The sequence below is a fragment of the Bombina bombina genome, chromosome 5, assembly GCF_027579735.1.
Source record: "Bombina bombina isolate aBomBom1 chromosome 5, aBomBom1.pri, whole genome shotgun sequence".
Lineage (NCBI taxonomy): Eukaryota > Metazoa > Chordata > Amphibia > Anura > Bombinatoridae > Bombina > Bombina bombina.
In genome coordinates this window covers 551,195,262-551,222,260 of record NC_069503.1, presented here as the reverse complement: position 1 = coordinate 551,222,260, position 26,999 = coordinate 551,195,262, and the positions used below count along the sequence as shown (strand labels likewise).

The 26,999-nt window shown below is 37.2% G+C and overlaps 1 protein-coding gene across 1 annotated transcript in view; it reads left to right on the top strand.

Annotated features, from left to right (window-relative positions):
• Window positions 1–26,999, top strand: part of GLB1 (galactosidase beta 1) — an 821,644-nt gene that overhangs the window by 401,398 nt on the left and 393,247 nt on the right. The window contains exon 8 of the mRNA XM_053714505.1: window positions 23,537–23,658. Coding sequence (XP_053570480.1) covers window positions 23,537–23,658 — 122 coding nt within the window. The remainder of the gene's footprint in view (window positions 1–23,536; window positions 23,659–26,999) is intronic.

The window sequence follows — 26,999 nt, the reverse complement described above, 5'->3', positions numbered from 1 at the left end:
GCCATACCGTTAAAATGACATGTATGTATACACTTCAGTATTCTGGGGATGGTATTTCACCGGAACTACTCTGTTAAAGGTCATTAATCCTTTTAATAACTATTCTCATGTTAAACGTTTTTGCTGGAATGTAGAATCGTTTAACTTTGCTGAGGTACTGTGTGAATAAATATTTGGGCATTATTTTCCACTTGGCAGTTTTTTTGCTTTAATTGTGACAGTTTCGTTTCTCTTCACTGCTGTGTGGGAGAGGGAGGGGCCGTTTTTGGCGCTCTTTGCTACGCATCAAAAAATTCCAGTCAGTTACTTTTATATTTCCTGCATGATCCGGTTCATCTCTGACAGATCTCAGGGGTCTTCAAACTTCTTTGAAGGGAGGTAAATTCTCTCAGCAGAGCTGTGAGAATCCTTATAGTGACTGTGAATAAAAACGTTGTTTTATTTTCTTATGTACAAATTTAATTAGTGTTGTTTTTACTAATGGGAACAAACCTTTGCTAACAGATTGTGTTGTTTTAAAGTTTGATGCTATAACAGTTTTTCAGTTCATTATTTCAACTGTCATTTAATCGTTAGTACCTCTTTGAGGCACAGTGCGTTTTTTTGCTAAAAAAGATTATAACCAAGTTGTAAGTTTTTTTGCTAGTGTGTTAAACATGTCTGACTCAGAGGAAGATATCTGTGTCATTTGTTCCAATGCCAAGGTGGAGCCCAATAGAAATTTATGTACTAACTGTATTGATGCTACTTTAAATAAAAGTCAATCTGTACAATGTGAACAAATTTCACCAAACTGCGAGGGGAGAGTTATGCCGACTAACTCGCCTCACGCGGCAGTACCTGCATCTCCCGCCCGGGAGGTGCGTGATATTTTGGCGCCTAGTACATCTGGGCGGCCATTACAGATAACATTACAAGATATGGCTACTGTTATGACTGAAGTTTTGTCTAAATTACCAGAACTAAGAGGCAAGCGTGATCACTCTGGGGTGAGAACAGAGTGCGCTGACAATGCTAGGGCCATGTCTGATACTGCGTCACAGCTCGCAGAGCATGAGGACGGAGAGCTTCATTCTGTGGGTGACGGTTCTGATCCAAACAGATTGGACTCAGATATTTCAAATTTTAAATTTAAATTGGAGAACCTCCGTGTACTACTAGGGGAGGTCTTAGCAGCTCTCAACGATTGTAACACCGTTGCAATACCAGAGAAACTGTGTAGGTTGGATAAATACTTTGCGGTACCGGCGAGTACTGACGTTTTTCCTATACCTAAGAGACTAACTGAAATTGTTACTAAGGAGTGGGATAGACCCGGTGTGCCGTTCTCACCCCCTCCAATATTTAGAAAGATGTTTCCAATAGACGCCACCACTAGGGACTTATGGCAAACGGTCCCCAAGGTGGAGGGAGCAGTTTCTACTTTAGCTAAGCGTACCACTATCCCGGTGGAGGATAGCTGTGCTTTCTCAGATCCAATGGATAAAAAATTAGAGGGTTACCTTAAGAAAATGTTTGTTCAACAAGGTTTTATATTACAACCCCTTGCATGTATCGCGCCGATTACGGCTGCGGCAGCATTTTGGATGGAGTCGCTTGAAGAGAACCTTAGTTCCTCTACGCTAGACGACATTACGGACAGGCTTAGAGTCCTTAAACTAGCTAATTCTTTCATTTCGGAGGCCGTAGTACATTTAACCAAACTTACGGCTAAGAACTCAGGATTCGCCATACAGGCACGCAGGGCGCTGTGGCTAAAATCCTGGTCAGCTGATGTTACTTCTAAGTCCAAATTACTTAATATACCTTTCAAGGGGCAGTCCTTATTCGGGCCCGGTTTGAAAGAAATTATCGCTGACATTACGGGAGGTAAGGGCCACGCCCTACCTCAGGACAAGGCCAAAGTTAAGGCTAGACAGTCTAATTTTCGTCCCTTTCGGAATTTCAAAACAGGAGCAGCATCAACCTCCACTGCACCAAAACAGGAAGGAGCTGTTGCTCGTTACAGACAAGGCTGGAAGCCTAACCAGTCCTGGAACAAGAGCAAGCAGGCCAGGAAACCTGCTGCTGCCCCAAAGACAGCATGAACCGAGAGCCCCCGATCCGGGACCGGATCTAGTGGGGGGCAGACTCTCTCTCTTCGCCCAGGCCTGGGCAAGAGATGTTCAGGATCCCTGGGCACTAGAGATCATATCTCAGGGATACCTTCTAGACTTCAAATTATCTCCCCCAAGAGGGAGATTTCATCTGTCAAGGTTGTCAACAAACCAGATAAAGAAAGAAGCGTTTCTACGCTGCGTACAAGATCTGTTAACAATGGGAGTGATCCATCCGGTTCCGCGGTCGGAACTAGGACAAGGGTTCTACTCAAACCTGTTCGTGGTTCCCAAAAAAGAGGGAACTTTCAGGCCAATCTTAGATTTAAAGATTCTAAACAAATTCCTAAGAGTTCCATCGTTCAAAATGGAAACTATTCGGACAATCCTACCCATGATCCAAGAGGGTCAGTACATGACCACAGTGGATTTAAAGGATGCTTACCTTCACATACCGATCCACAAGGATCATCACCGGTATCTAAGGTTTGCCTTCTTAGACAGGCACTACCAGTTTGTAGCTCTCCCATTCGGATTGGCTACGGCTCCAAGAATCTTCACAAAGGTTCTGGGTGCCCTTCTGGCGGTACTAAGGCCGCGAGGGATTTCGGTAGCTCCATACCTAGACGACATTCTAATTCAAGCTTCAAGCTTTCAAACTGCCAAGTCTCATACAGAGTTAGTTCTGGCATTTCTAAGGTCGCATGGATGGAAAGTGAACGAAAAGAAGAGTTCTCTTTTTCCTCTCACAAGAGTTCCATTCTTGGGGACTCTTATAGATTCTGTAGAAATGAAGATTTACCTGACAGAGGACAGGTTAACAAAGCTTCAAGATGCATGCCGTGCCCTTCATTCCATTCAACACCCGTCAGTAGCTCAATGTATGGAGGTGATCGGCTTAATGGTAGCGGCAATGGACATAGTACCTTTTGCACGCCTACACCTCAGACCGCTGCAATTGTGCATGCTAGGTCAGTGGAATGGGGATTACTCAGATTTGTCCCCTACTCTGAATCTGAATCAAGAGACCAGAAATTCTCTTCTATGGTGGCTTCATCGGCCACACCTGTCCAGGGGGATGCCATTCAGCAGGCCAGACTGGACAATTGTAACAACAGACGCCAGCCTACTAGGTTGGGGCGCTGTCTGGAATTCTCTGAAGGCTCAGGGACTATGGAATCAGGAGGAGAGTCTTCTTCCAATAAACATTCTGGAATTGAGAGCAGTTCTCAATGCCCTTCTGGCTTGGCCCCAATTAACAACTCGGGGGTTCATCAGGTTTCAGTCGGACAACATCACGACTGTAGCTTACATCAACCATCAGGGAGGGACAAGAAGCTCCCTAGCAATGGTGGAAGTATCAAAGATAATTCGCTGGGCAGAGTCACACTCTTGCCACCTGTCAGCAATCCACATCCCGGGAGTGGAGAACTGGGAGGCGGATTTCTTGAGCCGCCAGATTTTTCATCCGGGGGAGTGGGAACTTCATCCGGAGGTCTTTGCCCAAATACTTCGACGTTGGGGCAAACCAGAGATAGATCTCATGGCGTCTCGCCAGAACGCCAAACTTCCTCGCTACGGGTCCAGATCCAGGGATCCGGGAGCGGTTCTGATAGATGCTTTGACAGCACCTTGGAAATTCGGGATGGCTTATGTGTTTCCACCCTTCCCGCTGCTTCCTCGATTGATTGCCAAAATCAAACAGGAAAGAGCATCAGTGATTCTAATAGCGCCTGCATGGCCACGCAGGACTTGGTATGCAGATCTAGTGGACATGTCATCCTGTCCGCCTTGGTCTCTACCTCTAAGACAGGACCTTCTGATACAGGGTCCATTCAAACATCAAAATCTAACTTCTCTGAAGCTGACTGCTTGGAAATTGAACGCTTGATTTTATCAAAACGTGGTTTTTCTGAGTCAGTTATTGATACCCTGATACAGGCTAGGAAGCCTGTTACCAGAAAAATTTACCATAAAATATGGCGTAAATACCTATACTGGTGCGAATCCAAACGTTACTCCTGGAGTAAGGTTAGGATCCCTAGGATATTGTCTTTTCTACAAGAAGGGTTAGAAAAGGGTTTATCAGCTAGTTCATTAAAGGGACAGATTTCAGCTCTGTCCATCTTATTACACAGGCGTCTGTCAGAAAATCCAGATGTCCAGGCTTTTTGTCAGGCTTTAGCTAGGATCAAGCCTGTGTTTAAAGCTGTTGCTCCGCCATGGAGTTTAAACTTAGTTCTTAACGTTTTACAGGGTGTTCCGTTTGAACCCCTTCATTCCATTGATATAAAATTGTTATCTTGGAAAGTTCTGTTTTTAATGGCTATTTCCTCGGCTCGAAGAGTCTCTGAGTTATCAGCCTTACATTGTGATTCTCCTTATCTGATTTTTCACTCAGACAAGGTTGTTCTGCGTACTAAACCTGGGTTCTTACCTAAGGTAGTCACTAACAGGAATATCAATCAAGAGATTGTTGTTCCATCCTTGTGCCCAAATCCTTCTTCAAAGAAGGAACGTCTTCTACACAATCTAGATGTAGTTCGTGCCCTCAAGTTCTACTTGCAGGCAACTAAAGATTTTCGCCAAACTTCTTCCCTGTTTGTCGTTTATTCTGGACAGAGGAGAGGTCAAAAAGCTTCCGCTACCTCTCTCTCTTTTTGGCTTCGTAGCATAATACGCTTAGCCTATGAGACTGCTGGACAGCAGCCTCCTGAAAGAATTACAGCTCACTCCACTAGAGCTGTGGCTTCCACTTGGGCTTTTAAGAATGAGGCCTCTGTTGAACAGATTTGCAAGGCTGCAACTTGGTCTTCGCTTCATACTTTTTCCAAATTTTACAAATTTGATACTTTTGCTTCTTCGGAGGCTATTTTTGGGAGAAAGGTTCTTCAGGCAGTGGTTCCTTCTGTATAATGAGCCTGCCTATCCCTCCCGTCATCCGTGTACTTTTGCTTTGGTATTGGTATCCCAGAAGTAATGATGACCCGTGGACTGATCACACATAACAGAAGAAAACATAATTTATGCTTACCTGATAAATTCCTTTCTTCTGTTGTGTGATCAGTCCACGGCCCGCCCTGTTTTAAGGCAGGTAAATATCTTTTAAATTATACTCCAGTCACCACTTCACCCTTGGTTACTCCTTTCTCGTTGATTCTTGGTCGAATGACTGGGACTGACGTAGAGGGGAGGAGCTATATGCAGCTCTGCTGGGTGAATCCTCTTGCATTTCCTGTTGGGGAGGAGTTATATCCCAGAAGTAATGATGACCCGTGGACTGATCACACAACAGAAGAAAGGAATTTATCAGGTAAGCATAAATTATGTTTTCTATGTGGCCTATATTGGTCTTGAGAATTGGATTGATGTCTATATTCTTGTTCAATAAAGGGGGAGAATCTATTCTGAGTGGGAATATGAAATCTTTCAAAATCTCTATTTTCTCCATGTGTGTTATATGACTGGTGAGAAGAGTGGGATCTATTGTCTCCATATGTATTGGATGACAAATGCATAGAGTGAGGTCTATGACCTGATTGTTGCAGTTTGTGTCTATTAGATTGATTTGTGTAATGGTTTTTATTTCTATTGTTGTAGGTAACTTTAGTCCAAGTGGAGTCTTTAGACTCATTGCTATCCGTTCTATTGTATGTATAGACTATACCTTTAAGATAGTCACTCTCATCTCTCTCCTTTTTCTTATTTTTTCTTAAAATAATTTCATCTTGGTAATCATCTGTAGACTTAATCATTCTCTCATTGAGAGATTGGTATTCAGAATGATCTTTATATTGTTCTAATAGCTTTTGTGTGTTTTCTATTTTTTCTGCTATTTCATTAACTAATTTCTCCCTATGGCTGATTAGAATATCTATAAGGTTAAATGAACAGCTATCTAAAGCTGCTAACCATTTAGCCAAAAGTGTTTCATCTTCCTTGAAAGAACAATTTTTGAGGATTCTGAGCCCCCGTGGGATTTGTTTTTTGTCTCTATATTGTTTTAGTGAATCTAGGTCCCACCAATGTCTGTGTTCTATTTTGAGATATTCCTCTAGTTGTGAAAAAAGTTGTTTAATAGAGAGTACGGCAGTGGGATCTGAACTAGAAGGATTAAAATTGGGCTGATGTACAGACCTCTTGTTTGCCCTTTCAGTAATAGACAGCATTGTTCACTATATGCCAACCAGTGTGGATGTATATGTAGAACAGAACTTACTTAGTGTAATGAACTATACTTTATGAGTACTGTAAAAACCTACCCACCTCTCTATAGAAAATAGTGATAATAACCCACTTTTCTAGCAATACAATAATTAAAGATGAGTGTCGAATATGAGCATAAGAAAAATAAATAAATAAAAATATTAAAATACAGGCAAAAAATAAATAAATAAAAATATTCGAACCCAATTTAAATAATAAAGTCCAAATGGTGGTTATTTCGAAGTTGGAAAACAGTCCAAGGTATAACAAGCCTAATTGTCGGTTCTAAGAAACTTGATTGGAGGCAGCTCCTTCCAAATAATGATTTCAAAAGGGATGAATCACTGTAGAGAAACAGAACAGAGAGAGAAGGGCGCCTCCTAGTGTAGCCAATTTTTATAAAGAGTATAATGCAAAAGTAGGCATACTCACAATGTGTGAAGGCAGAGATAATGCCTAGGTGAACGGTCTGGGAACTTCACAGTGTCCCAGCTGACTGTGCACTATGCTGAGGACTGCTCCTCCCAAACGCAGAAAGTATATCTGTAATCTGGAAATCAAGAGAGAAAACAAAGAGGGCGACCCCTAGTGCAGATCAATATTGAACCAGTAATAAATATCTGCTACTGCTTGCGAATGGATACTCACAGAAATTATTGCACCCTATAGTGCAAATGTAGCATACTAGGAATATTATGGTGTCCTAGTGCACATATCCACCCAGAAAGCACTGTCGTGATGTGAGATGAGCTTCAAGTATATCAGGATGGTGAAAAAGCAGAGAACTCCAGTATCGATATAAAAATGTTTAATTAAAAAATACACAGATCTACAATGACATCTGTAGTAAAATTGCTACGCGTTTCTAAGCGCTAACCACGCTTTTTCCTCAGGCAAATGATATTGAATATACTGGAGTCTCTTACATATATACCCCTGTGTAGGCTTAATGGGATCAGCTGTAGCTCATTAGAACAGGTACTGCATGAATTCACTCCCTAGGTGTTCTAACCGGATGTTACAGATAATACCAGTGATACAATACGATGTGCAAAACAAATGTCTAATATATAGAACCTACTAATCCTTCTAAACATATATAAACTAGAATCGAAGACATTTGAGCTCTATGAGTTGTCTTAAATGTTGAGAACAGTGTTATAAATGGTTGTGAATATTCGTGATGTTATTTATACATGTATATGTAAAGTGTATTATTGCGACATGTGCTATTTTTATATCCGTTTTTATTCTTTGATAGTATTTGTGAACAAAGCACTAGGTGTAAATAGTAAGCTGTAAAAAGGTATAGTCTTATGTTTCTTAACAGAAAAGGGGTGTGTATGATTCAACGAAAAGGGATACTATGATAAGTATCCAATCTGATTGCTTCGTCAGAATAAGGTGTGTCACGCTAAACCAATGGAAATGCTGTGTCCAGAAAAACCGATCATATGATGTGTTGCTCCATTTGATTGGGGCTAAGGGTGTGTGTCGAATGACGTGGTGATTATGTTTAGGATGCGTGCGGTGACTCTCATAGAAACAGTATCTGTTACTAATGTTGCTATGTATGAGCATGACGTGTCCGTGCAACTACTGTGAAAGAGAGTGTGATTGGGCCGTGATGGATGGCTGATGCCTCAATGGGTGAAAAAGATGCACTAAGTGAGCTCTAACTGTAGCGTTCACAAGATACCTACGTGGCAGTATGTGTATATTACATATGTGTAACTGTAGTGTTCACAAACAACCTACGTGACTGAATGTGTATATTACATAAGTGTAAGGACCGCATACCCTATATATATATATATATATATATATATATATTAGTTCTTCTGGGTAGTGTTTTTCCTTGAAAATAAAAAATAAATTCAAGGAAAAACACTACCCAGAAGAACTAATAGAATCAGGCTTTCAAAAAGCACGTTCTCCAAATAGAGGAGATTTGTTAAAACCAAAAATTCCAAATAAACCCATAAATGATGATTCACATTTTGTATCTTCATTCATCACTAGATATAATAATCATAAGGAGATGAAAAAGATTCTGTTTAAACACTGGCCATTACTTAAACGAGACCCCATTTTCAAAATAATATTACAAGATAAACCCAGATGTACATTTAAAAGAGCTCCTACTATCAAGGAAAAACTGGCACCTAGTAAGGTCGTCATGTGCAAACGTAAGTTAAAAACCCCTCACAAGAGCACTCATAACTCTATTATGTCAAACATAAGAACTTATAGATGCAATAAAAATAGATGCAATATGTGCAAGTATATAACGAATGGCCTTAAAAACATTACATCCAATAGCACTGGAGAATCCTTTGCAATTACTCAAAGAATAACATGCAACTCCAACTATGTAGTGTACTGTATAACATGCTTGTGTGGCCTACAATATATAGGTCGCACCTGTAGAAAAATCAGACAAAGATGGTCAGAACACTTGAGATGTATTCTGAAGGGGTCTGATAAATATAGTACCTCTAGACACCATTCTTCCACACATGGCACAAATAATTGTGTCATGAATATCACCCCATTGGAAATTATTCCTGCCCTAAGTTCCCAAAACAGAATGATTAAATTACGCCAGAGGGAAACCTTTTGGATTTACCAATTTAAAACTCTACATCCAGAGGGCCTTAATGAAGTAATAGATTCTGCTGCTTTTTAATACATCTCTAATACATATAATATCACTTCAAATTACCCCCTTTTTTATATACATATTGTAATATCATGTTTATTATTTTATAATATGATACCTGCATATTATATTCATCACGAGCACAACTTTATAGTTGTGAATGTACTCTTCACAATCAATCTATTCTAGATTTAATACTCAGGAGTATTTCACTTATTTTTTTATACCACACATATATATATACACACACTAGGCATAATTAGCTCCCCTTTCTCACTACGATGTAATATAGTTGCATCTATTATCACCAGGACATAGACGCATATACATATATATATATAGGGTATGCGGTCCTTACACTTATGTAATATACACATTCAGTCACGTAGGTTGTTTGTGAACACTACAGTTACACATATGTAATATACACATACTGCCACGTAGGTATCTTGTGAACGCTACAGTTAGAGCTCACTTAGTGCATCTTTTTCACCCATTGAGGCATCAGCCATCCATCACGGCCCAATCACACTCTCTTTCACAGTAGTTGCACGGACACGTCATGCTCATACATAGCAACATTAGTAACAGATACTGTTTCTATGAGAGTCACTGCACGCATCCTAAACATAATCACCACGTCATTCGACACACACCCTTAGCCCCAATCAAATGGAGCAACACATCATATGATCGGTTTTTCTGGACACAGCATTTCCATTGGTTTAGCGTGACACACCTTATTCTGACGAAGCAATCAGATTGGATACTTATCATAGTATCCCTTTTCGTTGAATCATACACACCCCTTTTCTGTTAAGAAACATAAGACTATACCTTTTTACAGCTTACTATTTACACCTAGTGCTTTGTTCACAAATACTATCAAAGAATAAAAACGGATATAAAAATAGCACATGTCGCAATAATACACTTTACATATACATGTATAAATAACATCACGAATATTCACAACCATTTATAACACCGTTCTCAACATTTAAGACAACTCATAGAGCTCAAATGTCTTCGATTCTAGTTTATATATGTTTAGAAGGATTAGTAGGTTCTATATATTAGACATTTGTTTTGCACATCGTATTGTATCACTGGTATTATCTCTAACATCCGGTTAGAACACCTAGGGAGTGAATTCATGCAGTACCTGTTCTAATGAGCTACAGCTGATCCCATTAAGCCTACACAGGGGTATATATGTAAGAGACTCCAGTATATTCAATATCATTTGCCTGAGGAAAAAGCGTGGTTAGCGCTTAGAAACGCGTAGCAATTTTACATTTTAATGTCATTGTAGATCTGTGTATTTTTTAATTAAACATTTTTATATCGATACTGGAGTTCTCTGCTTTTTCACCATCCTGATATACTTGAAGCTCATCTCACATCACGACAGTGCTTTCTGGGTGGATATGTGCACTAAGACACCATAATATTCCTAGTATGCTACATTTGCACTATAGGGTGCAATAATTTCTGTGAGTATCCATTCGCAAGCAGTAGCAGATATTTATTACTGGTTCAATATTGATCTGCACTAGGGGTCGCCCTCTTTGTTTTCTCTCTTGATTTCCAGATTACAGATATACTTTCTGCGTTTGGGAGGAGCAGCCCTCAGCATAGTGCACAGTCAGCTGGGACACTGTGAAGTTCCCAGACCGTTCACCTAGGCATTATCTCTGCCTTCACACATTGTGAGTATGCCTACTTTTGCATTATACTCTTTATTAAAATTGGCTACACTAGGAGGCGCCCTTCTCTCTCTGTTCTGTTTCTCTACAGTGATTCATCCCTTTTGAAATCATTATTTGGAAGGAGCTGCCTCCAATCAAGTTTCTTAGAACCGACAATTAGGCTTGTTATACCTTGGACTGTTTTCCAACTTCGAAATAACCACCATTTGGACTTTATTATTTAAATTGGGTTCGAATATTTTTATTTATTTATTTTTTGCCTGTATTTTAATATTTTTATTTATTTATTTTTCTTATGCTCATATTCGACACTCATCTTTAATTATTGTATTGCTAGAAAAGTGGGTTATTATCACTATTTTCTATAGAGAGGTGGGTAGGTTTTTACAGTACTCATAAAGTATAGTTCATTACACTAAGTAAGTTCTGTTCTACATATACATCCACACTGGTTGGCATATAGTGAACAATGCTGTCTATTACTGAAAGGGCAAACAAGAGGTCTGTACATCAGCCCAATTTTAATCCTTCTAGTTCAGATCCCACTGCCGTACTCTCTATTAAACAACTTTTTTCACAACTAGAGGAATATCTCAAAATAGAACACAGACATTGGTGGGACCTAGATTCACTAAAACAATATAGAGACAAAAAACAAATCCCACGGGGGCTCAGAATCCTCAAAAATTGTTCTTTCAAGGAAGATGAAATACTTTTGGCTAAATGGTTAGCAGCTTTAGATAGCTGTTCATTTAACCTTATAGATATTCTAATCAGCCATAGGGAGAAATTAGTTAATGAAATAGCAGAAAAAATAGAAAACACACAAAAGCTATTAGAACAATATAAAGATCATACCGAATACCAATCTCTCAATGAGAGAACGATTAAGTCTACAGATGATTACCAAGATGAAATTATTTTAAGAAAAAATAAGAAAAAGGAGAGAGATGAGAGTGACTATCTTAAAGGTATAGTCTATACATACAATAGAACGGATAGCAATGAGTCTAAAGACTCCACTTGGACTAAAGTTACCTACAACAATAGAAATAAAAACCATTACACAAATCAATCTAATAGACACAAACTGCAACAATCAGGTCATAGACCTCACTCTATGCATTTGTCATCCAATACATATGGAGACAATAGATCCCACTCTTCTCACCAGTCATATAACACACATGGAGAAAATAGAGATTTTGAAAGATTTCATATTCCCACTCAGAATAGATTCTCCCCCTTTATTGAACAAGAATATAGACATCAATCCAATTCTCAAGACCAATATAGGCCACATAGAAATATTAATCATAAAGATCAACATACTTCTCATTTTTACCATAAAGACCCACCACAAAGACACACTCCTAAACCATCTTTCAATTCACATTACCATAATCAGAACAATCAACACTTCCAGAAAACAAATAGAGAGGAATTACCAGGTCCTTCTGGTATTCAGACTGACCAATCTAATCAGATTAGAGAGAATACATCTTTTCAAGATTCACCCAACCCACATAATTCGGCTGCTTTTTTAGAAGAACGCATACCACTAGCTCCTCTTTGGAGACGAGAAGGCCAAAATACCCCTTACCAACAACCGGGAAGAAACAAAAGAACACACACAAACGGGGACACAGGGGAAGGGGAGTTGCCACCAAGGAAAAGAAGCTACAACAACTAAGTAAAGGCATATTTAACCTTTCAGATAGACCACTGTCTAATGATGAAATCAGAATTCTAGGAAAAGGCCTCAGTTTTTGTCCTTCTAACTCACACCAATTATTTGAACTTTTTGTTGATTTAAACAAATACACTAGAAAACTAGCTCTACAGCGTTATTTTGCTAATAAACACCTCAATCACAAAACAGTAGGCTTGCCAGTCCTTACAGACAATATGACAGCAGAAAGGAACATGCCAGTCTTATATATAGACCCAGAAGACCTCTCAGAACAATTGTTCGAAGGAGTGATTCACACAAACCTCTCCCTTCCCTCTACTTTCTATCCCCATGGAGAGAATCTAGCTTATTTAGATATTTTTAGAAATCTGGTATTAGAAGATTTTGAGAAATTGCCCCCACATAATAATAAAAAATATAACAATATATGGCCCAATGAACAAAGGGCTCTATGTAACCTTTCAAATGACAATACGATCATAATCCGCCAAGCCGATAAAGGCGGCGGTTTAGTAATACAAAATTACGAAGATTATATATGTGAGGCTAGAAAGATTCTGTTAGATAAAGACTATTACAAACAACAGAACTTAAAAAACTAATCACTTATGGTCAGGAACATGGTATTCTAACACAAAAAGAGAGAAAATTTCTCATACCCATCAATCCTAATATCCCATATTACTACCACTTACCAAAGATTCATAAACAAATCCATAATCCTCCCAGCCGACCAATCATTGCGGGCATGAATAGTCTTACCGATAACCTTTCACTATACATCGATCATTTCCTCCAAAGATATGTTATCCAACTTAGATCCTATATAAAAGACACTACCGATTTACTTCAAAAATTATCTGAAATTAAAAAAGAACAACATCTTATTTGGGTATCTTGTGATGTTAGTTCTCTTTATTCTAATATCACACACGATATAGGCTTAGACTCTGTAGACAGTTATCTTAGTGAAGATCCATATATGTCTGACATTCAGAAGAATTATCTGCTCAAACTTATACATTTCATATTAACTCATAATTATTTTAAATTTCTAGATAGTTTCTTCCTACAGACCAAGGGAACGGCCATGGGGACCAGATTTGCTCCCAGTTTTGCAAATTTATTTATGGGCACTTTTGAAACCAAGTACATCTATGATGCAAAATGGGAGCAAAATCTGGTCTTCTATGGCCGTTATATAGACGATCTATTGTTTGTTTGGAGGGGTTCATCTGCAACACTCACCTCCTTCCAAAACTATCTCAATGATAATAATATGGGAATCCAATTCACTTGGAACATCCAAGCAGATAAAATCGATTTCTTAGATGTGACCCTAATGTGGGGAGAGGATAATGGCATTCAGTCTTGTACCTTTTTTAAACAGGTAGACAGTAATAATTTTTTGGATTACTTTAGCAACCATCACACTAGTTGGAAGACCAATATTCCATACAGCCAGTTTAGGAGGATTCGGCGTAATTGTACAGATATAAATACTTACGACACACAAAGCATACTTCTCAAAAATAAATTCAAGGAAAAACACTACCCAGAAGAACTAATAGAATCAGGCTTTCAAAAAGCACGTTCTCTAAATAGAGGAGATTTGTTAAAACCAAAAATTCCAAATAAACCCATAAATGATGATTCACATTTTGTATCTTCATTCATCACTAGATATAATAATAATCATAAGGAGATAAAAAAGATTCTGTTTAAACACTGGCCATTACTTAAACGAGACCCCATTTTCAAAATAATATTACAAGATAAACCCAGATGTACATTTAAAAGAGCTCCTACTATCAAGGAAAAACTGGCACCTAGTAAGGTCGTCATGTGCAAACGTAAGTTAAAAACCCCTCACAAGAGCACTCATAACTCTATTATGTCAAACATAGGAACTTATAGATGCAATAAAAATAGATGCAATATGTGCAAGTATGTAACGAATGGCCTTAAAAACATTACATCCAATAGCACTGGAGAATCCTTTGCAATTACTCAAAGAATAACATGCAACTCCAACTATGTAGTGTACTGTATAACATGCTTGTGTGGCCTACAATATATAGGTCGCACCTGTAGAAAAATCAGACAAAGATGGTCAGAACACTTGAGATGTATTCTGAAGGGGTCTGATAAATATAGTACCTCTAGACACCATTCTTCCACACATGGCACAAATAATTGTGTCATGAATATCACCCCATTGGAAATTATTCCTGCCCTAAGTTCCCAAAACAGAATGATTAAATTACGCCAGAGGGAAACCTTTTGGATTTACCAATTTAAAACTCTACATCCAGAGGGCCTTAATGAAGTAATAGATTCTGCTGCTTTTTAATACATCTCTAATACATATAATATCACTTCAAATTACCCCCTTTTTTATATACATATTGTAATATCATGTTTATTATTTTATAATATGATACCTGCATATTATATTCATCACGAGCACAACTTTATAGTTGTGAATGTACTCTTCACAATCAATCTATTCTAGATTTAATACTCAGGAGTATTTCACTTATTTTTTTATACCACACATATATATATACACACACTAGGCATAATTAGCTCCCCTTTCTCACTACGATGTAATATAGTTGCATCTATTATCACCAGGACATAGACGCATATACATATATATATATAGGGTATGCGGTCCTTACACTTATGTAATATACACATTCAGTCACGTAGGTTGTTTGTGAACACTACAGTTACACATATGTAATATACACATACTGCCACGTAGGTATCTTGTGAACGCTACAGTTAGAGCTCACTTAGTGCATCTTTTTCACCCATTGAGGCATCAGCCATCCATCACGGCCCAATCACACACTCTTTCACAGTAGTTGCACGGACACGTCATGCTCATACATAGCAACATTAGTAACAGATACTGTTTCTATGAGAGTCACCGCACGCATCCTAAACATAATCACCACGTCATTCGACACACACCCTTAGCCCCAATCAAATGGAGCAACACATCATATGATCGGTTTTTCTGGACACAGCATTTCCATTGGTTTAGCGTGACACACCTTATTCTGACGAAGCAATCAGATTGGATACTTATCATAGTATCCCTTTTCGTTGAATCATACACACCCCTTTTCTGTTAAGAAACATAAGACTATACCTTTTTACAGCTTACTATTTACACCTAGTGCTTTGTTCACAAATACTATCAAAGAATAAAAACGGATATAAAAATAGCACATGTCGCAATAATACACTTTACATATACATGTATAAATAACATCACGAATATTCACAACCATTTATAACACTGTTCTCAACATTTAAGACAACTCATAGAGCTCAAATGTCTTCGATTCTAGTTTATATATGTTTAGAAGGATTAGTAGGTTCTATATATTAGACATTTGTTTTGCACATCGTATTGTATCACTGGTATTATCTGTAACATCCGGTTAGAACACCTAGGGAGTGAATTCATGCAGTACCTATTCTAATGAGCTACAGCTGATCCCATTAAGCCTACACAGGGGTATATATGTAAGAGACTCCAGTATATTCAATATCATTTGCCTGAGGAAAAAGCGTGGTTAGCGCTTAGAAACGCGTAGCAATTTTACTACAGATGTCATTGTAGATCTGTGTATTTTTTAATTAAACATTTTTATATCGATACTGGAGTTCTCTGCTTTTTCACCATCCTGATATACTTGAAGCTCATCTCACATCACGACAGTGCTTTCTGGGTGGATATGTGCACTAGGACACCATAATATTCCTAGTATGCTACATTTGCACTATAGGGTGCAATAATTTCTGTGAGTATCCATTCGCAAGCAGTAGCAGATATTTATTACTGGTTCAATATTGATCTGCACTAGGGGTCGCCCTCTTTGTTTTCTCTCTTGCATTTGAATTTTGAAAGTGCAGTGCCCTACCCAAGAGATATCAAGATGGCGTTGCCCTGGAGGGCTGAAGCGGTCATTGAACCTCTACAAGTACTCATACATAGAATGGAGCAAACACTGATAGCAGCGCTTCGGGAAATGTTTTCTGCAGGGCATTCTGACACTCAGAGTGACAAGTTACGCTCCGCTCATGGAGCAGATGTGAAAGGGGAGATACAGTCGGCGGCAGAAGGTAACAGAACTGGTCCTAGAGAGCCACTGAATGACAGCGATATGCTCTACAGGCACAGCAGGGGAAGATCGGAAAAGCTAGATGACATCTGGACAAGAAGTGCGGTATCTGGGTTTTCCCAGACTCTCCAACCTGCCACACCATTGCCGCAAAGCTGCCAGGGTGTATGCGCAAATCTAGATGGCCACGTGAGTTGCGAGACAGACATGAGTGGCGGTGTGCAGTTAGTGGCTGAGTATATCAGGCCCAAACCCAGAGATTCACTGAAGAATGATGATAGACTCTACGGGCCTTGCAGTCATTTGCTGGAAAAGATTGCCGACTCTTCTGGTAATCAAGAGGAAGCGGACATATCCCAGGAGCTACAGTCTAATTTTCTATGGCCACATAACAGGTGTAAAGCGGTGGGACAATACTTGCAGTCTTTGAGCTATACCGGACCTCCAGGTGGAGATATGCGGCTTGTCCGAGATTCACAGAATGGCTGTTCCCCTATTGCAGCAAACCTGACTCAAGAGGCGACAAGAGCTCTCCGAGTTGGCATTGGCTAATCTATTTAAGAGTGGGGATAGACTGGAAGGGGATAGACTACTTCCAGTTATGTGACTCATTTCTTATAATTAGTGGGAAAACATACGACTAAGAACTCTGAGATATCCATTTTATTCCCATATGAAAGTCCGGTGGAAGTAATACCTATTAGCTCGGCCACATTTAATTGCATGTGCAAACTACTCCTTAGAAATGTTAAGGTTTGCCTGAGATGTTGATAATCTGTTTACTGTGTGTCTGTTGGTTCCCCTCTACTAAAATGTCCCTTATGAGGTTTATGGGGCCTGATACGGGAGGTCAATGTGAGGCTGTTCCAAGTGGCTATTTCATGAACACAGGTTCCTATAGTCCATGGGTATGGTATGCCTCAACAAAGTTTGTTCAATATACAGTTAATTTTACTAGTGTATAAATATCGCTATTTCAGTGTATTCCATGACTCTTAGCCGTAATTGAAAGTGATTTCAGGTCAAAGAACTGGAGCCTTTATTATTATTATATATATGGATGTTAATGTTTTGTATAATCTGTATGTTCATAACAGTACTGGCTTTTGATACTGTATGTCTTTATTAACCTCAATAAAAATATTTAAAAAAAAAAAAAAAAATGTGAAATAAAACCCATAATACTTATTTTCTTAGATAAAAATCCTTTACTATGTGTCAAAATAAATGTTACAAATTCATACAATCAGAGTTCTTAAAATCTTGCTTACAAACATGTGTAGCACAGTATAAAATCTAATATATAAAACCTAATATATAAACTACAAAATATCTTATTGCAATCAAACGTTATTCACTTTGCAGCAGACATAAATTTTTGTTATTTCAAACAGACTGACACTGTGTTATTTGTCAAGTCTCGAACTAAAAAAGAGAATAAAATGTTAAGGGAATTAGAGAATTTACATAACATAGTGATCAAACTGGCGGACAAGGATGGAGGAATAGTGATTTTAGACAAAGACCACTATAATAGAATATGTATGGATTTAATATATGACCCAATCACGTATAAAGAATGTATAAGGAATCCAACAAGCTTTTACAAATTGGAATTAAGAATGATCTTGACTGAAGCTAAGAATAATGAAATTATAACAGAACAAGAGTTTAAGTATCTATTGCCTGTTTATCCAAGAATTCCAGTATTTTACGTACTACCTAAAAAACACAAATCAATAATAGATCCCCCGGGCGGCCCAATAGTATTAGGAATAGGGTCACTAACTGCAAACTTATCTCAATATGTAGACATATATCTTCAGTGATATGTCACCACATTAGACAGTTACTTAAAGGATTCAACAGATTTAATAAGAATACTGGAACAATTAGAATTTAGTGAAGGAATGCAGCTAATAACTTGTGATGTCACCTCACTCTATTCAAATATAAGACACATACATGGTTTGGAAGCAGTTGAGCATTATCTAAATTTGGATAACTCCTTAATTCAAGAACAGAGGAATTTTATTTTTCAAAGCATCAAATTTATTTTGACACACAATTATTTTAATTTTGGGAATACATTTTATGATCAAATATTTGGTATAGCCATGGGGACCAGGTTCGCTCCAAGCTATGCCAATTTGTTTATGGGTCATTGGGAAAGTGAATTTCTTTCTAATACGCCGCTTGGAGCGAACCTGGTCTGCTTTAAAAGCTATAGAGATGATATCTTTATGATGTGAAAGGGTAGTGATGATGCCTCTTTTTTGAACTTCTACAACCAAATGGGTGAGTGATAAAATGGGTGACAATGATAAGAACCTAAAATTTACTTTTGATTCTAGTAAAGAAAAAATAGTTTTCTTAGACCTGGAAATTTTTGTAGAAAATAGTATATTATTATTATTATTATATATATATATATATATATATATATATATATATATATTTATAAAAAAGCTAATAATTTGAAAAATAAATTGGCACCGACTGAATTAAAAAGAAGAAATAATTTAGATAAAGATCTCTTTGGAAATGAAATAAAAGGGTTCTTCCCATGCTTAGCTTGTAAAGCATGCAGGCATTCAGAAAACGGACTAAGTTTAGATCTAATAGTACAGAGAGTCCACTAGACCTGTGAGAGAGAGAGTGAGGGAACATATTCTGTCAATTGAAAAGGCTACAGAGGACAGAAATAAAGACCCCCCAGTTCCAAAACATTTTTTGAAATGTAACAACTGCAATTTAAACATTTTCAACTACACTGCAATAGCAAAACTAAAACCAAATTGGTGAGGAGAAAATATAGAAAAATAACTACAAAAATTAGAACTCAAATGGATCTATGAGCTACAAACCTTACAACCAAAAGTATATCTCAATTTTTAGGTTAAAGGGACACTGTACCCAAAAAAATTATTTCATGATTCAGATAAAGCATGCAATTTTAAGCAACTTTCTAATTTACTCCTATTATCAATTTTTCTTCATTCTCTTGCTATCTTTATTTGAAAAAGAAGGCATCTAATATATATGTGTGTGTGTATAGGTTTATGTGTGTGTATATGTTGTTTTTTTTCCCTAACATTGATAAAGTACAACTAAAAAGTGAAGGATACACAAACTAGTAACCTAATATGTAATTTGGCAAACATGATGCCATAAACATATCATAAAGCCAAGAATCACAGTTAAGAGTATTGGCAAATAAAAAGTTAGTATAGACAAAACACTAGGAATATTAGCCTCCTTCCTTCCCCCATTTGTGAATTTACACAGCCAGATATAATCATATACAAAAATGTACCCATAGCAAAATTATCGATAAAATAAATATAGTGAATAATTTTAATTAATGTTGAAAGAAGATTACAGAATGTTGCAAATCAAAAATAAATATAAGAATTTAGAATTTATAACATTGAATGCAAACTATATATTTCACATTATGTGCAAATTGTGTTGTTGTTTCTTATTTTTGAAAGAAAAATATTTCAAAGAGACTAATTAATAGGATGGTTCACAGCAGAGTCCCATACTGATCTGATTAAAGTTTGGTAAAGGGTATAAAAAGACCAGCCAGCAATCCAATAATCAGAATGCTTGAGAAAGGCTGTACAAAAACAGCTGAAACGCGTAGCAAAGGAGCGAAGTAACGCTGAAGTGAGTTAATCAAAAACGGATTACCCATCACCTGCATCAGGAAGCTCTAGAGGCCAGTACACACCCCCAGGAAGTCAAGAAACCTAAGCGTGCGGTGTGTGAGCTGGACGCTGTCACATCGCTCATATTGGACAGACCAAGAGGTAAAGTACATGAGGGTCTGAGCGCAAGAAGTAAAGAAACAAGCAGGAAGGTACCGTCTGTGTTATATCAATTACCGGTAATTTGCAAATCAAAACTTTTACATGAAGAAATAATTGTGGCCATAAGAACTGTTACTCACTACAGTTACCAAGAGGGTCCTTCTTTTAGTGATTTTGTTGTGAATTTATTATCGAACAAATTGTGAACATTCGATGATATACTGGAAACAATATTTTACTGGATACAACACTTGACAAATAACAAAAAATTATGTCTGCTGCAAAGTGAATAACGTTTAAGTGCAATAAGATATTTTGTAGTTTATATATTAGGTTTTATATATTAGATTTTATATTGTGCTACACATGTTTGTAAGCAAGATTTTAAGAACTCTGATTGTATGAATTGAATGGACACATAGTAAAGGATTTTTATCTAAGAAAATAAGTATTATGGGTTTTATTTCACATTTTTAGCTTTATCATCACAGTAAGGTCCACTTTATAGATAAAAACTTACTCTAAGTTTACATCTTGTATTCAAAACTAACAATATTTATTATATACACAACCTGAGTTTTCAGACACAACCTAAGTGATAGTCGCACTCAAAAGCAACCATTTTTTCGTTTTATAAATCCAATCCAATCTTGAGGTTGATTGGTAATTTTTTGAGTGTTTAACTCAGTAGAAGCATCCGTAAGCCTTTGAGACAGCATAAATTTTGTATACAATTATTTTGCTGGTTAGTGTTCACAATAGCAGTGACATCATTGTGGGGGCTGGCGCATGTGTACTGCACTTACAGGGAGTGCGACTGAAGTCGTTGCACGTCCAAAAAAAATGGCAAGGGGTATGGAAACACTATTCAAAAACTGAGTATTAGAAAAATGTTTATTATTTGATGTTGGATGTTTGCCCAGCACTCACATATTTCACTATGTCTGCAAATTCTATTAAAATTAATTCTTGTTTTAGGTAAACTGTCCCTATAAAGTTTGTAGTTATAAGCAGAAGTGTGAAGCATAAATATTTTTTTTCTATATTTATCTGCAAATATTTGTATTGAAATAAGAGTGTTTTGCATTCTTAAGCTTTTATTCATTTTCTCATTGTAAATATATCATGAGGAAATACAATGCTCAGTAGGATCTTATTCCCCAGAAAGTGTGAATATACATCATGAGGAAATACCATGCTCAGTAGGATCTTATTCCCCAGAAAGTGTGAACATACATCATGAGGAAATACAATGCTCAGTAGGATCTTATTCCCCAGAAAGTGTAAATATACATCATGAGGAAATACCATGCTCAGTTGGATCTTGTTCCCCAGAAAGTGTGAATATACATCATGAGGAAATACCATGCTCAGTTGGATTTTGTTCCCCAGAAAGTGTGAATATACATCATGAGGAAATACCATGCTCAGTAGGATCTTATTCCCCAGAAAGTGTGAACATACATCATGAGGAAATACAATGCTCAGTAGGATCTTATTCCCCAGAAAGTGTGAATATAAAAAGACTGTGCAAAAATTGATAATGGAAGTAAATTGGAAAGTGACTTAAAACTGCATGCTTTATCCGAATCATAAAAGTTTATTTTGACTTGAGTGCAAAATGCACTAAAAGTAGCATATTATACTATTATTAATGTATTACCTTTAGGCATAAAAGAAATTGTAGGTTAATTAAAAAAAACACAGATATAAAATATAATAACCAGGACATTTTGGAAAGTGATAATAATTTTATGACCTATTAACCATATTTTAGCAACATTATTTAGATTTTCTTGCAAATTGTTTTGGAACATGTAACGTATTTTTCATAGTCGGATGTTGCTAAAATATGGTTAATAGGCCATACAATTATCACTTTCCAAAATGTCCTGGTTATTATATTTTATATCTGTGTTTTTTTTAATTAACCTACAATTTCTTTTATGCCTAAAGGTAATACATTAATAATAGTATAATATGCTACTTTTAGTGCATTTTGCTTGCTTTTCAAAGAAAGTCCACTTGAAATCTTAAAGGGACACTCAAGTTAAAATAAACTTTTATGATTCGGATAAAGCATGCAGTTTTAAGTCACTTTCCAATTTACTTCCATTATCAATTTTTGCACAGTCTTTTTTATATTCACACTTTCTGGGGAACAAGATCCTACTGAGCATGTGCACAAGCTCACAGGGTATCTGTATACTAGTTGTGACTGGCTGATGTCTGTCATATGATACAGGGGGCCGGAAAATGGGAGAAAAAATTAATTTGTCAGGAAATAAAAATCTTCTACCTATTTGAAATTCAGAGTTGGTATTAAAGGGATAGGAAAGTCAAAATTAAACTTGCATGATTCCGATAGAGCATGTAATTCAAGACACTTTTCAATTCACTTCTATTTTCAAATGTGCTTTGTTATCTTGATATCCCTTGTTTAAGAAAAATATGCACATGCTACACTAGTGGGAACTGTTGCTAATTGGTGCCTGCACACATTTGTCTTTTGTGATTGGCTGACTAGATGTGTTCATCTTTCTGTCAGTAGTGCAATGCTGTTGCTTCAGCAAAGGATAACAAGAAAACTAGGCAAATTTGATAATGGAAGTAAATTGGAACGTTGTTTAAAATTGTATGTTCTATCCAAATCATGAAAAAAATGTTGGGGTTTCCTGTCCCTTTAAATCATTGTGTTTTTATTATGCACTTGTTATTTATGCAATTCTACTGCATTAAATGAGTGAGTAATTTAAACACAATTTCCTGTACAATAGCCTATACATGCAATGACATTGCAGGGAAGGTGGTACTAGTCTCCACAGTATGATGGCCCCCCAAAGGTTGTCGTTCCTTGCTTTCCTGACTCAGCTCAACCCAGCCCTGCCTGCTGCACATCTAGTCCATTCCATGATATGCCCAGGTCCATCATCATCCCACACACAAACATTTATATATACTAGAAACACCATTGTAACATATATAGTAAATACATTACAGGTGTCTAATAATTATTGCTGACTGTTGACCACTGTAATTTTGCACATGGTTACAATATACATTTTTAGATTTTATTTCTAGAAGCTTTGTTGTAAGGCAGCTTTATTATCCTTATCCTTAATGCAGCATTTTGTTAGTATACATTTACAATACTCATTTGCATTTTATTGTTTTTTTGTTTGTTTCCTATTTTCTTTTTAAAAAAAATAGGTTAATTCAGAATTCTACACAGGCTGGTTAGATCATTGGGGAGAACCACATTCGGTGGTTGCAACAGAAAGGGTTGTGCGCACATTGGATGAAATTCTTGCCCATGGAGCAAACGTGAATATGTAAGTATGAAAATAAAACAAAAGTGAAATGAAAGAATAATAATAATTTATATATTCCTCTTCAATCTCGTCTCAATCACCAAAATTTGACCAGTTAATAAAAACTTTATAGCAAGAAATCTAAAAAATGTAAAGCATCTAAGCTGCAGCATTTCTCACTTATATAGAATATAGTTCACTTGTAAATAACTATTAATAATTATATTGTGTACTACTACTATTACTACTACCCAGTACTAGGGTATCTGGATGAGCTTTGCATCTTTAAAATAAATGTGTGTGTATGTCTCTATCAGGGCTCAAAATTTCCACTAGCCATTGGCGAGTAGAAATTTAAATGTGGAGAGTAGTGAAATATAGTGAGTAAATGCACATATCTTTTCTATAGCAAACACTGCAGTATTGACAAGATCAGTATAGGTGGCAGTTTCTGCAGGCAAAATCAGATATTTCAAATGATTGTCCCCTTTATCAAACTAAAGGCCACCCATAGTTAGTTGTTCAGGTTACTACCCATGCAAATTTACAAAAAGCAAATTGGACACTTAACAGATATGTATGTGTGTATATGTATATGTATATGTATATATATATATATATATCTCAAAATAACAAGAGTATTGCATTGAGCAATGATACTTTTTTTTTGGACTAACTATACATTTATAAGATAACAAGCTTTCGGAAGAGTTCTTCCTTTTTCAAGTCTGAAGCAATACTGACCAATTTGATGAAATTTACAGATTATATCTTAAAACACAGGTTAAAAAGTGTTACAGAGGTCTGAATGCAGGAGAAAGAGGGGGTATCGTAAAAATCATGATGGGAGTTTAGGAGACAGGCAGATAGTGTCAGTAAAAGATTACAGGCAGAGGAAAAAATATGGTAATACACACAGCATATACTGACATAAAGTTATGTATCAACATAGAATCCATATGAATAAAGATGGGAAATTAGGTATACAGGGGAATATAAAATAGTCAAAAAAGGAGAAAGGAAAGAGAGAAAAAAAAGGGGAATAATAATAATGACAAAAGTGTGGACTTAGGCTTACCTGCATACCTATGCATAGAGAGTGTGGAATATACAATTTAATTGACTACAGTATATGAAAGTACATTACAAAATTTTTTGATAATGGGTTAAGAAACCAGAGTCCACATTTAGTCCAGAATTTAGCATACATGAATACACAGGACTACATCACAGAGGGAAATAGACAATTATCAGATCAAACTTATTACAATAAACTGAAAAAGGACCCCACCCAGGAATACACTTTGCAACTTAGAAAACTAATAAAAACATTCCCTAAACACACGCAACTTAAACTGGACAAACTGGTGCCCTGTAACCTTTTTATAGGGACATTCTACATGCTCCCAAAAATCCACAAACCATGGAACCCAGGGAGACCAATAATAACTGGCATGGACACTCTGACTGAGCAAATATCGGGCCTAGTGGAGAATATTCTTAAGCCCTTAGTTATTAACACCACTAGCTTTATAAAAGACACCACTGATTTTCTTAACAAAATCAGCCAGATAACAGAATTGCCAGAGGATACTATACATGACAATGGATGTGGAATCCCTGTACAGCAATATTCCACATAAAGATGGTATTGATGCCTGCTTAAACTTTCTTTCCTCAGACAGCTCTAACCAGACATATAGTGCTTATAAAGTCAGTAAACTTACAGAATTCCTACTCACCCACAATTATTTCATCTTCAATAACTCCATCTATTTACAAACCATGGGAACAGCCATGGGCACCAAAATGGCACCACAGTATGCAAACCTCTTCATGGCTGATTTAGAACAGTGATTCCTAGCTACTCACCCTCACAAACCCTTCAAATACTTTCGCTACATAGATGATATTTCTCCAACATTGGTGTGTCCGGTCCACGGCGTCATCCTTACTTGTGGGATATTCTCTTCCCCAACAGGAAATGGCAAAGAGCACAGCAAAAGCTGCCCATATAGCCCCTCCTCAGGCTCCGCCCCCCAGTCATTCTCTTTGCCGCTCTGAACATGTAGCATCTCCACGGAGATGGTGAAGAGTATGTGGTGTTTAGTTGTAGTTTTTTATTCTTCTATCAAGAGTTTATTTTAAAATAGTGCCGGTTTGTACTATTTACTCTAAAACAGAAAAGGATGAAGAGTTTTGTTTAAAAGAGGAGTATGATTTTAGCAGCAGTAACTAAAATCAATTGCTGTTCCCACACAGGACTGTTGAGCCCAGAGAACTTCAGTTGGGGGGGAACAGTTTGCAGACTTTTCTGCTCAAGGTATGACTAGTCCATTTTCTAACAAGACTGTGTAATGCTAGAAGACTGTCATTTTCCCTCTGGGGGATCGGTAAGCCATTTTCTTAGACTCATAACAGAATGAAGGCTTATTAATGGGCTATATACTGGTTGACACTCTTGTGGGCTACATCGATTGCTTTATTCAATATTTATATGAGGTTTGAAGTGTTTTTTACAAAACCTAAGTATTGGGGAACGTTTTTAGGCGCCAGGCAGTAGTTTAGACACCTTCCCAGTCAGGAAGGGCCTTTCTCTCTAGTAAGCAGAGCCTCATTTTCGCGCCATAATTGCGCAGTTTCTTTTGAATGCAGTGCATGCAACTTCATGTGAGAGGGTCTGGTGGCCAGTAAAAACGTTCCTGGAAGGCTTATTTTGGTATCGTATAACCCCCAAGGACAGGTGAAGTCGCAGCAAACGCTGTGGCTGGGACTGTAGTGGTTTAAAGTTGCTAATTGATAAAACAGCTCCGGTTTCCTCATTTAAAGGGTTACAAGCCTGAAAATAGTTTTTCGCATATCCAGAAATAAAGTGTGCTCTGTTTAACATTTAAAGAGACAGTAACGGTTTTGTTTAAAAACGGTTTTATTGCATTAATAGCCTGTATAAGCCTGTCTAACATGTCTGTACCTTCAGATAGAACATGTTCTGTATGTATGGAGGCCAAGGTGGTCCCCCCTTTAAATGTATGTGATAATTGTGCCATGGCGTCCAAACAGAGTAAGGACAGTACTGTCACATTTAATAAGGTTGCCCAAGATGATTCCTCAAGTGAAGGTAGTGGGGATAGTTCATCATCCTCTCCTTCTGTGTCAACACCAGTTATGCCCGCGCAGGCGACACCTAGTTCATCTAGCGCGCCAATGCTTGTTACTATGCAACAGTTAACGGCAGTTATGGATAATTCTATAGCTAATATTTTATCCAAAATGCCAGCATTTCAAAGAAAACTTGATTGCTCAGTTTTAAATACAGTAGAGCAAGAGTGCGCTGACGATAATTTATCTGTCATACCCTCACA